The 13,593-nt window shown below is 43.6% G+C and overlaps 1 protein-coding gene across 2 annotated transcripts in view; it reads left to right on the plus strand.

The window, feature by feature from the left end:
* Positions 1–13,208, plus strand: part of MGMT (O-6-methylguanine-DNA methyltransferase) — a 176,805-nt gene extending 163,597 nt beyond the window's left edge. For both annotated transcript variants that reach the window (XM_067299572.1, XM_067299571.1), the window contains exons 5-6: positions 5,073–5,212; positions 12,048–13,208. In XM_067299572.1, coding sequence (XP_067155673.1) covers positions 5,073–5,212; positions 12,048–12,239 — 332 coding nt within the window. In that variant the 3' untranslated portion in view covers positions 12,240–13,208. The remainder of the gene's footprint in view (positions 1–5,072; positions 5,213–12,047) is intronic.
* Positions 13,209–13,593: the final 385 nt, after the last annotated feature.

A 13,593-nucleotide genomic window follows, 5' to 3' on the forward strand; every position in this document is an offset into this window, starting at 1 on the left:
GTGACGCTTGGTGCTGAGCGGCAGGATCTTCTGCTCATTCCCGTTAGTTCTAAAATTATAGTCTGTTCTTATAAATGCATACAAAACTGCTATTGCAGCTGCTCAAAAAATGGGTCAGAAAAACAGTTATTACTCAAGTAAAACTCTCACTGACTTCCAGGGAGTTTAACCTGAAGAAATACTGCTGCATTAGGTCCAGGGAGAGTTATTTGCTTCTAAGGATAGAATTTGGCCCTACAACCCTTTCACAGTCTGAAGGGAACTGCATTTAAAATTGTATTAAACTACAGATCAGAAACGGCTCCCATTAATTGGGTTTTAACATGGCTTGGCCAGTTGCTGTGAACCAATCTAAAATATTATTTATATTAGAAGAAAACATGTTGATAGGTTTTCACTTAAGTGGTACAGAAGTATAGTATGTTGTTTATAAATTATAGCTGTGGTTGATTATGTGTTATTACATGTAAATGCAAACACCCACGCGTGCATACATACGTGACACACAATAGCTTTACAAAAGCACTCCCCTTAGCCCACACGTCTTTACTTCCCGTGTCTCCTCGGAAAGGAGAGCGCCGCGACCTGTGGGAGAGGAGTAAATCACACCTGAGCCACATCGTCAGATGCTCTGGTGTACTGTAGTGGCTTAAACATGGGCTGCCTTTTATTTATAAATTGCTGGTTTGGATTTAATTAAGTATTTACTTGCATAATTTGCATTTGCAAAACGGTCTTCGGAAACTAGCGGCCTGCATGGTGCAGGGCTCGCGTCTGGTCCGAGACGAGGCCGATTGCAAATACTGGCCTTGCTTTCAGCAAAAGTGGTGCCTTGGAGGGAGCGTTAAACGTCCAGCATCCAGCTCCTAAGCAGTCAGGTGGGCCGGGGAGGTCTGTCCGTCCGTCTGTCCGCCTTTGTGCCTGCGGTCCCCTGGTGCCAACTCCAGCCAGCACCGCATGGTCTCGGCAGCGCTGCAAGCGTGCACAGAGAGAGCTGAGCCGGGGTGGGGGGAAGATGCTGCTCTTCAAGATAAGGAGCAGTGGTTCCGGTTTGCCCTTTGGTTCTGCGTACGTATATGAATATGATATGTTTCAGATGCAAACGTTAGTTAAATATGGTTCCTAAATAGGGCAGACTGCAGGAAGGTATGGTATGGGTCGTATGGATGATCAGGTTGTGCGGTGATGGGGTGCGAAAGGATAAATATGATAGTTACCTCTTACAGACCTTCGGGGTTTTGGAGCAGGAAGAAGAGACCTTAGCTAGGGCCGGGGCTGGACAAACATGTGGTAGGAAACAGCAAAGATAAAAGTTTGTGCTCCTTTCTGAACGGTTTTGCCAAGATGTTTGCAGCACCCCTGATTTTACACAGTCCTTTGTTTCTGCTGTTTGGACTGTTTTTATAGGATGCAGTATCCCTATCCTGTCTAAACTATATTCCCCGGTGAACCTTTAATAGCAACAGATAATTTCATTTTTACTGAAAGAATACCAGTGGTCAGGGACTTGCAGCCATTGTGAAAGGGAAGAAAAACATTTCTTGATCTGCCTCATAACAAGAGCAAAATATAGTTAAACAGTTAAGAGACTTGGGCGAGCTTTTATCGTTTTCACATACCACTTGCCGCTTTAGCCCAGGTCAGGATCGTAGCGGTTGTTCATATTCGAATGGCTTTTTAGGTGACGTGCTTAATACGGTGTTAGCTACCTAGTTCACAGCGAAGGAGTTTCAAAATTGCTAAAAATTAACACTCTAGCTGACATCATTAACCATTTGCATAGCTGCCTGTTGTCGGTAGAAGTTCTTCAGTTTGAGTATGAAACTGTTCTTTCAAGCACCAGTATCTGAATGACGTTTTGGGAATCGGACGGAAGTTCGTGCTGCTTTGGTGACTTGTTCTGCAGACGAAGCGGGATGTTTCTGCAGCGTTACGCTCCCTGTCTTTTTGCCAGTAGTGACTAAAACGGATGTGTCACTAGTGGTAAAAAGCACGTGGGCGTTAACAGCCGGTTCCTAGCCAGTCCTGGTCTTAGAGGCGCAGGACTTGTCCGTCAGTACTGCTTTCAGGTTGGCCTTGGCGCACACGTTCTTGGCTCGGTGATGCAAGGTTTTGACAACCTGCAGCACAGTTGGTTGGACTGATACTAAGGTTCAGTTATGGGGTCTTGTGCTTAATATATTACATCACATACATGAGGTTCCTAATAAAACTTGACAAGTGAATAATGTAATGGGAATGTCCTTAGGAGGAAATAATCATACCTGTTTGCTGAAGGTTTCTCCTAAAAGGTGCGGTGCTTTTCGTAGGAGCTGGAAATCCATTTGTTTGGTTTTTGTTTCTTCCGCTGCTTCTCTGAACAGCCGGATCCTGCTTAACAAGGCGCGTTCCCAAGAGCTCGCACGACCGTGGCCAGCGCCACCGGCCAACGTTTCGGCCTAAAGCGCGGGTTTCATTTCCACCTTGCCCGGCCCAGCCACGAGCGGACCCCCCAGCCGGTGCCGTCCCACCTCCCGATGGCCGCGTGGGAGCTGCAGCCTCAAGCCCGGCCCTGCGGTGGGCGCAGAGGAGTTTTGGGGGCTAAGCAGTGAAGTCCATCTGAAAACCCCTGTGGCCAAGAAGCTTCCTGGACTTGCAGGTCTCTCCCATCCGTAGCCTTCAGCCCAGCTTCTCCCTCCTTGGCCCCGCTGGTTCCCCCTTGCTTTTCCTCTCCAGCTGCAGTTTGCAGTGGAAACGTGTGAAATGTACGTTTTGAGCTAAAATTATCCATCGGTGGTGTCGGAAATAATTTTTAGCGGCAGTGGTTGCTCTGCGTTGACCACGTTACTTGGACAGCGATCCATCGCGAGCCCGTCCATCTGGACCGAGTCCTTTCGACGCGGCGTCCAACATGTGCACTTAGGTGGGCCGGGAGGAAGGAGGAAACCACTGCTGCCCCCGTTTGCGTGGGGAAGTTTCATTCCGTCGTCGGCTTGGATCTGCCAAGAACTCACGAATTACGCGGTCATCCTTAAATTCAGCAACGTATAAAGTGTTTTCATATGGCGAGAGGGAGAATGTGTGTGTTAATTTTTATGTGCAGCTTTTACAGCATTTTATAATGATATTTAACAGCATAAAATGTTGGCACACACTGAAAATTGGTGAAAGTTCAGCCATCTAATTTGGGCAGGTTATGCTTACAGGCACTAACACTTGCAGACAGTTTAATAACAGTATTTGGCACCATCTCTTAGAGCTGCTTAAACTAATTAATGCATTTGCTCCCCACAGGATGAGATTGAGTTTTCAGATACATTTGTAAAACGATGTGCGCGGCTGCGAAAGATTTCGTTGTTTGCAGCTATGAGGTCCCGTGTTCCATGGCAGGAAGGAGCCGGTGCCTCTTCGCCCCGGCGCTCTCGCCCCCTTCGCCGGGGCTGCCGCGGGCTCCGGGTCGGTTCATGCCGGCTTCTCCCGGCCCTCGGCCGGGTTTCCCGCAGCCCTCCGGGAGCGAGGGCGCGCGGCTGCCCCGGGCGCCAGGCGAACGCTCATCTCCCCGGCTCAAAAGGAGGTTAAAAAAACCAAGAAGTCGCAATTTGATTTGAAAGGAACCTTTCCGAAGGAATCACAGTAAACAAAATGTGTTTGCCTAAGGAAACCCTCGCAGCAATCAGCTAGTAACACAACTGCTTGCGCTAATGAACCCAAAGCTGTTAATGTGGTTTCTTCAGTTAAATTGATTCATGAATTTTGAAGAGAACATTATCTAATGAATTTTCTTTGAATAGAAAGCAATTAAAAGGACAAATCAGTCTGATTAACCCCAAAGTCACCCTACTGCCACAAATGGTGTACAGTTTGAAATTATATCATAAAAAAACTAGAGCAGATTTGCTATCTCTTTGCCCTCTACTAATCCATGTAAATTAATGAACAACAAAGTTAATTTCTTTGATGACCCTTTTCTCGTATCACCTGGATTATGCTGATGTTTAATTTGCTTAATGTTATAATAAAGACTAAACAGATTTTTTTCAATGAAGTGATTATCATTCCCTTCAGTTAAGAAGTGATTTTTATTATTTAACACATACATAATGGTGTATGGGTTTCCTTTAAGAACAAAACCACATTTCACTATGTGCCTACGTAACATAATCAATGTCTTTTTTTGACGACTAGAGAAAGAAAATGTTTTTAATTAGGTTGTTTCATCGCCAAAGCAGGAGACTGAAGTTGCGAACGAGGGGAAGGGGCCTTTTGGGGGCTTTTCCCCCTTTTTTTATTTTTTTTTCGCCAGCTCGCTCCTCTCCGTAAAGTATTCATTAGTGGGATCTCCAAAGCTTTTCCAGCGCCTCCGAAGAGCAGGAGGTGTTGAACCGAACTAAACCCCTGAAGTGGCTATTGGTTTCCCTCTTGTAAAATAACCCTTGACTGGGAAAGCAAAACCCTGAAACGCAGAAGGAAACTGGCTCTAATGCATTTTCTTATTCATTACTTCAGCAATTGGAACACTTTAGAGGCAATTTGCTGGTGAATGAAAATTAAAACAAGGGAAGAGGCGTTACGTTGCAGAGCGCGGTGCGTCCGAGGTGGCGGGCAGTCCGCGCGCTTTGCAACGTCGGCGGAGCGAGCAGCGGCTCGGGCTCCCGCTGCAAAACGCCGCGCCGCGGCCCCGCTCCAGCGGCATGTTAGCTGCAGACGCAAGGGCTCCGCAAAATGGGTAGAGCCGCTTATTCCTTTCCTCTCTTGTTTGGCTCTATGCTAATTTATACTCTGCCCATTTAATGGGAAACCACATTGTATGAGTTAGCAGGGTAATTGTACTTGAAACAAATTAAAAATATAGGAAAATCAAAGCCTTAAATCCTTTTTTATAGTGATCGGTTACTTGAAGCGCTCTTTCTGATAATCATGTATTTAGATATAGTAATATAGGGTACAATAACAGGAGAGTGTGTCTGGGCTGTTTTAATTTAAATTAGAAAGTTATTGTTGAGACCACGCTTTGTGCTGGGGCTTGGGGATATTTTTGCTTGTTTTTTTCCAGCCACGCGTGCGAACAAGTACTCTGTTGTTCTTTTTTGCAGCTTCATTCACCGGGCAAGTGCTGTGGACCCTGTTGAGAGAGGTGAAATTCGGCGAGGCCGTTTCCTACAAGCAATTAGCAGCCCTGGCAGGCAACGGCAGAGCGGCGAGAGCGGTGGGAGGAGCGATGAGAAGCAATCCTGTAAGTCCACGGCAACTTTCAAATAAAGCTGATGGAAGATGGTGGATTCAGACAGAACGCTCTGCGGGTTAAATGTCATTAGATTAAATTTATCTGCTATGAAAACTGGTCTACCATGAGTAATAGGGTCAGTAAGTGTTTTTAATCAGCAATAATGCACAACCAGTTTAATATGATTTATTCCCTACCATTTATGGTGTTAGGTTTGAAAAAGAAGTATTGCACTTGTTTTAGTTTGTCAGCCTGTATGCGTTTTGTTGTTCTCAAACTTTCTTACATGTTGTTAGGTGAGGGAAATCTTTTATCACTCAACACTGACACCATTTGACAGGATGTGAGGAGCTTTGAGTTAATAGTAGTCCATCCTCTCTGGCGTGGAAATATTTCTGAAAATGTGAAAGAGGAAGGATTTTAATCCATGTAGGTACGTGTTTGAAACAAATCCCTAATGTAGCTTTTAGTTTGCCAATGTTTGTTTGTTTTTTCCCCCCACGCGCTCCAAAATAGATGTAAATAGCATATCTCCACTGAGATGGGTTGCCTGAATTTAAGCCAGCTGGAAGGAGTAGCTCTCAGGTTAGTCCTCTGGATTTTGGAGAAACAAGCTGTTTGAATACTCGGTCTCTTTTTCTGTCTTCCTGGTAGGTATCTTGCTCTTTTAGTTGTCCAGGTCTAGATTTTGGGATTTATTTGTGAACCTAAATCACGCTGCTTAGTGCAAGCAAAGTTAGTGAGAATCAGTGCCATTATACCTGAGTCTTCAATATTTATATATATATATATATTTATATGTACTAGCTTGGCTTAGTGTTTGACGATATTCTGTTAGAGTAACCTAGAAACTGAATTGGAGGGTTTCCAGACTGGAAGGATTCTAGCAGCAGCAGCGCTGCAAGAGGGAGCAGGAGGGAGCGTGGTTCCCTAAACCCGCAGTGGTTGGGCTTTGGGGTGTAAAAGCCTCGTGCCTAGAATTAGACCTCGCGTCATTATACACAAACACCGGGCTCTGAACGCACCTAAATGTGATAGTTTGGCGAACTAGCAGATGCGGGCTGCGTGGCGCTGGTGTTATAACCTTCGGCTGACTTGCTACTGTGCAAAGAAAAGGAAAAGCTAGGAGAGAGAATGCCGCTATATCTTTGCTTTTCAGCAGATTCCATTACTTCTCGCCTTAAAAAAATAAAGTTTGATTTCTATTAATAGCATTGTGGCCTTTTCAGCCATTCTTCAACGTATTTTTCCTTATTACCGCTTGCCCTTAGCAACATGTGTCTTTCCATACCTTAATACCTCTCTTTTCTCCAGCATTATACCTGCTGTAATCTTTGACCTCCCATGTTGTTTTTACATTCAGTCCTCTCCGTTTTTTCTTTAATAAGGTACATATGAGGCTACAGCGTGTAGTTGCAAAGTGAATTCAAAAAAGTCTGTTTTTCACAAGACCTGGTGGCTTTACATGTACAAATAATAAAGGTTGGGGGGTAGGGGGGGGTTGCCGCGCCGTGTATTATCTTTATATTTCTCCTCATTCATAAAATCTAATGCGTCGCCAGCCTGCATATTATGACTGGTAGGTCTAAATGGCCACATAAAGATTTATATGGAAAATGTGAGAAACGCATAGTGAAAAGGTGGTCCCATTGAAGTATAAAAGGACTATATGTGTGATTTCATGTGGAATATGTATGAAATTACAGATTAACTACAATACAGGAGTTGTGTAGTAATAAAAATGTGTTTTGGACAGGCAGGGCTGTCATTACAGTACTGATTTTTTTTATCATCAGCTTTCTATTGTGAAATATTGGGGTGGTATTATATAGCTCTTTTTCCCTAAAGCTATACAGTAGTATCTATAATATGCTTAAAAAATTTTCTGCTGAAGACAGAAAACACTAGTAGTATGGGATGCTGTAGTATGGGATGGGAAAAAACAAAAATAAGATAGGACCCCATTTAAAAAAAATTGCAGTAGCTTTGCTGTATATTTTCAGAACTATTTTCATCCTTCCTCACAAGGGAAAAGCAGGAATTTTCACACCACAGCCTGCTGTTACTGCTGCTTTGGATGCTGCTGCTCCACTGCAGCCTGAGGGCAAAGCTGGGTACATTTCTAGGCGATAGCAATTACATATCCTTTTGCACAACACTGTATTGTTATTCTTTGAGAACTGTTTCCTGTAGGTTTGCATTGTATTGCCTTATCTTAATGTACACCATATTATATTGGAAATCACTCCATCATATTAAAATAGTTTGTATTGTCAAGTACAATACAGTGTATTGACAAAACAAAGCTTTATGCGGTTTATATGAACTGTTTCATATGAAAATCTCATATACACTTAAAATATCACAGTATCCTTCTTTATTGAACTTCAAACCTTAAGCACATTAGGCAATATGTTAGTTTATATGATAGCGCACAATACGTATAGGATTTTAGGGTACCCGTGAACATCATTCGTTTATAAACACACTTGAAGTCTGTTTATCAGGTGAGATATTGAGCATTAAATCTGACTATACAGTTCATTAAACCAAACGTGTCATCTCCACTGCAGCATCATTAAAATATTAGCAAAGAATTCTTACAAGGAACGTAGTGTTAGCAACTGCGACACCTGCAATAGGAGCTTGAAGATTCAGACACCGTTTCTCAGTAGCATTTGCTCAAAATTATCGCACAAATGTGGTGGTCTCCAGTATTCCCTTAGCAGACTGCTGTCGTGTCTTCCACCCATGTGCTAAATAAATGGGTGGAGGAATTTAACTATGCAGGAAATGCATAGATGATAGCAGACTAGTGATTTTTGTTTACAAGCGAGGAGTTGAAACTTTAATGAATGGTTTTGTTAATGATTTACTACCAAAGCTATGCAAAATCCTACGTTGTTTGCACCTTGAGATGCTTCTTAGGACTGTTACCAGCAAATGGTGATCGCAGTGGTATTCCCAAACACGTAATCCTAATAGATTCCTATTCTACTGCTATTCCATTCCTGTCATGTTATGAATTTCTGTCCAGATATGATCTGGATGACTAAATTATAAACATGATTTAATGGGGATAGTAATATCAGTAGAAACAAGCGTTTGACATAAAACAGCACTGCCTGTAGAACCGGACACTAGTGGTACTCAAATCAAATATTTTGATAAAATCGTGTACCTTCCATTTCTCCACAAAATATCAAAATATTTCTCCCTTCTCCAAGTCGTGGGTTGGCGTTTAATTTTGGTAGTGTGCATTCTGCAAGTTTCCCTTTGTAGTCGGGTTGCTCCGCCTAATTCATACAGTGACCTTCAACTTTATGAGAAGGTGGAAGAGGTGCCAGTAGCAGCTGAAAGATGCAACATCTTTGCTTCAAATTATGCCAAGGACATGGTGGGGATGGCTCACCTTTTGCAAGAAAAACTTCAAATAGTTTACTGCAGTTTAGATTGATTGCAAGGTCTGTGGTCCTCAAAGGGAACCCATAAAGTTCAATTAAAAATCTCATTAGACTAGTATAGGAGGATCAAAAAGAAATCACAGAGACTCATGGGAAACGGCGAATGTTGGGCTGATTAGTCCAAGGCCATCCTAAATGACTATTCTGTGGCTTAAATAAGATATCTTCAGTGGTCTGTTAACAGCAGTAATAGCTGCATAAGGTTTTTTTTATATTCTATCTGATTGTGTTATTGTTCAGACTGAAACCTAACTAAGTGTATAACTTGATGCTAATATTGATCTAGCGTAAGTCAAGGATATTATTCAGCCAAAATGTTTTAAACATTTGAGACTGAATAGAGTAATTGTGCATTTAAGAGAAGATTGTGAAGTATGGATTTGTAATGTTGCAAACACATAAAACTACTTGTGCATTAATTCCTTAGGTGGTTTGCAATAAACTTGAACCCATGCTGGTTCATATTACAGTGTTTGTTTCTGTAGGGGAACAGGGGGAGAAAAAGCAATAGGACATGAGCAAACTGAAAGATTATTTTTCGCCAAGTGTGATTTCTGTTGTGTGTTGTAGCCTGATATTTCAGCTGTTCCCATTATGGCCTCACTGATCCGTTTTTGACAGTCTGGCGGTTTCCTGTAAGTATTCAGCCCGTCGAGCAGGGTAACAGGATGGTCAGTTTTCTGTTGCGTCCAACCGAAAGCCCTTAACAAGCGCAGCACCACCGTCCGCCGCCGTTCTGCTTCGTCCTCAGACAGAATTTGCTAAATGCACTTCAAAGGCAATCGATACCTTGTGCGGCGAGTTCTTTCCCCACCTTTTTCTAAGCAAACGCGTTATTGAGGAGTTAGTTTATTCACAGATTGCCATGAGCGTTAATGACCACCCGAGTCTTGTTCTGCCAGTCACCTAGATGGCTGTTGATAAAGATTTAGCATCATGTTCTAAGTGTCAGGCCTGTCAGTAGTGCTGAACCATTTGACCAGAAGAAAAAACGCACAGGGAGCTATTGATTACAGCTTCTCAGTGTCACTTGTTCACCAGGATTTAGGTATTGATGAGGCTGCGAGTGAAAACAAGCTCTTTCCCTTGTGGGCCTCTACCCAGAAGAACAAAAGCAAAGTTGGAGAAAATATTCAGCTGGTACCAGAATCAGAGGGATTCCAGTATTGATTGAAAGGCCCCTTCGTGTTATTTTTGTTGGAGACAAATCTATGGGTTTGGAAGTTTTATAGCATTTGAGATAGGGTCTGTGTAAGTGATGGATTCATGTATTAGGTGAATTAGATTTCACAGCATGAAGATTTCAGTGGAGCTATAATATTATGAGCTGCTTGGTTATTGATAAAAATTACATTAAATGTAGCTGAGGCATTAAAGCTCAAGACTAGGATAGTATTCCTTCTAAAACGTCCTTAGGGCCCTAATAAATTTTAGCAGGTTTAATTATTTTAGTAGTCTCAAAGTTGTCACCACAATTAAACCAAACTGAAGCAATATTCAATATTTTTAAATTACAGAGCTGATACGGTCTTTGCAATGCATTTTCTTTTACATCCAACACTATGTCGAATGACGTGTGCACATCTGCACGTGCGCTGAGAAGCTCGGTTTGAAATTCTTCGTTTCAGGCGTGGAAGAAGCTTTCTTTATGTCGTGCCTTTCCTCCCACTGGTTGCATTTTCCGGTGACTACAGCCCTTTAACTAGCCTGAAAGCTCTGGCACCGCAGCCCTGCTAGCTCGACACCCGGTCTGGCTGCTTTGGGGTCTACGTGTCTTAGCCTCTCACATGAGCACAGCTTGAACTGTACTGAAATAAGTATGAAACGTGGTAAAAATAAGGCAGTGTAAAGTATGCAATTTGTGTGTGTATGTACTTAAATAGGTACGTATTTTTTGACTTAAAATATCCAATTTGTAAAAACAACACTTTCTGGCAAGTTGTTCCTTTCACAGTTACCACTACGTTTGAATTACTGTGCAGTTACAAAAACACATACTGTGCTATTAAAGATGATCTGTTGCATTTTTTATGATGTGTACTTCAACAATGATAATCACCTGTAATAAAAAAATGCATTTATGTACTTCTGTACATTATCAGTCTATTATGTAACTTACATTGATTTTTTTCAAAATCCTTGACATTTGGCTATAAATGATACAAAGTAGATGGTAGGAAAAAAGTTCTTAAATTGGTTAGGTGTGAATTAAATCTCTCCTGTTGTAGATTTTAAAAATTCACAACCCATTTTGGATTGACTTGCTGTTAAATAATAAATAATGCCTTGCTCTTATATAGAATTTTTCATCAGGACACCTGGAAGAGTGATACCAAGAACAGAAATGGAGTGAGGGAACGGCGACGTGGGGAACGGGTGCAGCCTGCTTGTGGAAGGCTTGTTCTTAGGGTTTTGTGGCCTTTTTCCAGAAAAACGGCCTCTTTCTAGCGTAACTGAGCATGGCTGATGCCTCCACACCTCTGTGCTAGCCTTGCAAGCCCTTTGAGATGGTGCTGGGTGTAGATGCCTCATTTTGAGCTTTGTGGTGTGCACGGACCTTGGTGCGGCCCCTGCGTCAGCGTGCAGAGCAATCCCACCGGGCGTCCAGGATCGGGTCGCTGCTCAACTGCGCCTTCGACCTTCTCCCGCTCGGAGTACGGCCGCGGGGATCGCAAGTCGGAGAGGAATCTGGTCCCCTTCCTTGCCTTTCTGTTTCCTCGTTGACCCATAAGCACTAGAAACCTTCTTCATGGCAGTGCATCCCCCGTAAAGACACCTGCTTGTTAGGGTGTGCGTGCGTCTTCATGCCGTCTCTGTGTCAGAGGTCACAGGGAAACACAACCTGCAAAAAAAATATCGTCTAAAAAAATGTTCTGGCATTCTCTAAAAGCTGCGGTTTGCTGTTAGGAAGCTGTAATTAAGGACCGTCCAGTGAGAGTCAACAATAAATCCACTAGCACGTTATTCAAGGCAGTCACTTATTCTTTGATTTGAAAAGGAGACACCATGAGAAGCAGACTGTTTTGCTGAAAGAGCGACCACCCGTTAGTCCGTCTGATATCAGGGAGCTGTAATTTTTCTCCATGAAAAACGCTGTTTTATGCTAGGAAACATGTCAGTGCCCACCAGCAGCCAAAGGTGAAGAGCAGCTGCCGGTGTGCTTTAGGACTTGGGCAGCGTGGCAATAAGTCGTTTTATCGCTTAACATCCTGCCAGCTTATACTTTATTTAATCTAGCAACTCTGGGAGGAGGAGGAGGAGGAAAATCGCCATTTGCAAATCTGGGGTTCAAGGAAGGAGGTTGCTTTGGTTGGAGAGAGGCGCGATGGGCTCGAGCAAAGGCGGCTGTTTGGGGACCGCTGTCTGTGCGTGTTTTGCAGATCCCCATCATCATCCCGTGCCACCGAGTGATTCGCAGCAGCGGCGAGAGCGGCAACTACGGGGGAGGAAGGCTCCTGAAAGAGTGGCTGCTGTCGCACGAGAGGCTCCAGAAAGCCGAGGTCGCGCGCCGAGGCGCTCCAGCCCCGCCGTTAAACAGCCCGGACACGTCGCCAAAGACACTCGCCTCATAACGAGCTTTCCGGGCGTGCGGCGGAATTCGGAAAAACGGTAAATATTTGAGTGACACATAAATGTAACGTGGCATCCGAAGTGAAATGTGCGGTGGCAGCGCTATATTAAAAAAGCTGGCTGCGTCCTGAGGGAGGCAGCTCGGGCGCCCTTTCTCGTTTTTACATTTTACAGCAGGCTGACTCCGGCGGCCCCGGCCTGTTGCGCGTGGGTTTCGTTCCCCTCTCCGCTGCCGTTTTGTTCTGGTTTTAATGTGCATTAAAGCGGGGATAAGGGAGCGGGAGGGCCACGGCGGGCGCGAGGTGCGCGCGTCCCCGCGCCGCTCCGCTCGCCGCTCGCGGTCGAGCCGTGCGAGGGGCTCCGGCGTGCGCGGCGGCGAGCGGCGCCTGGCGAGAGGCGTGCGGAAGGAAACGGCCGTCGAGTCGCTTGTTCGCAGCTTTGCTTCGCCTCTTGCAAGACACGCTCAAAATACGAATACAAAATTTGCCTTTATTAGCAGTGCAGAAAGGCAGCTGGGAAAGTAGGTGCTGGCGAATTATAGCAGGAGCAGTTAGGTTGCCTGAACTTGCACAAAATAGTGCAAAAAATCGCCTTGGTTGTATCTTTTTGTCAGCAATACTTTGCCTTTCATCGTTTGGTTTGCTTTAGATTTTTGCATTTCCCTGTTCCAGAAAGCTTTATTTCCTGTAGCCTCTGTGCAGAAAGGCCGCTGCTGTTCAAGAGATATTCGAGCTAAATTTCCTGATTGTTTAAGAAGGGCTCTCGGAAAAGACGAACTAGCAGAAGCTGGAATTTTCAGTGTGGGAATCATAAATTCTAACATGGAAATACTGATTTTTATGTGGTTTATCATATTTTCGTAGATGTCTCTTTAGAAAGGCCATTGCGAACCAAGAAATTATTGTGTTCCAATGCGTTAGTTAATATAGTAGTATTGATATCTTAGAATTACTTCAATAAAAAAAACTGCTTTGCATGTGCAAGTGTCTTTGTGTATGTTTATAAATAAAACACAGTATATGATATATGGGGAAAATAAACTATACCCAACTGTACAATATAAAGCTGTATTTTTATCAAGGGTTTCTGGTGGCAATATAAACCACGAAAGCAAAGCTCAAGTGGTTTGTATGTGTCACCAGAACCCTGAGATAAAAATATAGCCTTATAATATGTACAGTTTGGGTGAACTTTTTTTTTTTTTTAATATAATACATAATGCCAACAAAAGAGCAGAGAATCTAATGCAAACTTCAACCTTTTCCCCATTTACATTGCTTGCTATTTATCCAGCGGCATTTGCATTTGGGCTTTCGCAAACGTGTCTCTATTTCCGCGCGCAGGGCGAGCGGGAGC

Source organism: Apteryx mantelli, chromosome 7, assembly GCF_036417845.1.
Source record: "Apteryx mantelli isolate bAptMan1 chromosome 7, bAptMan1.hap1, whole genome shotgun sequence".
In the NCBI taxonomy this organism is placed as follows: domain Eukaryota; kingdom Metazoa; phylum Chordata; class Aves; order Apterygiformes; family Apterygidae; genus Apteryx; species Apteryx mantelli.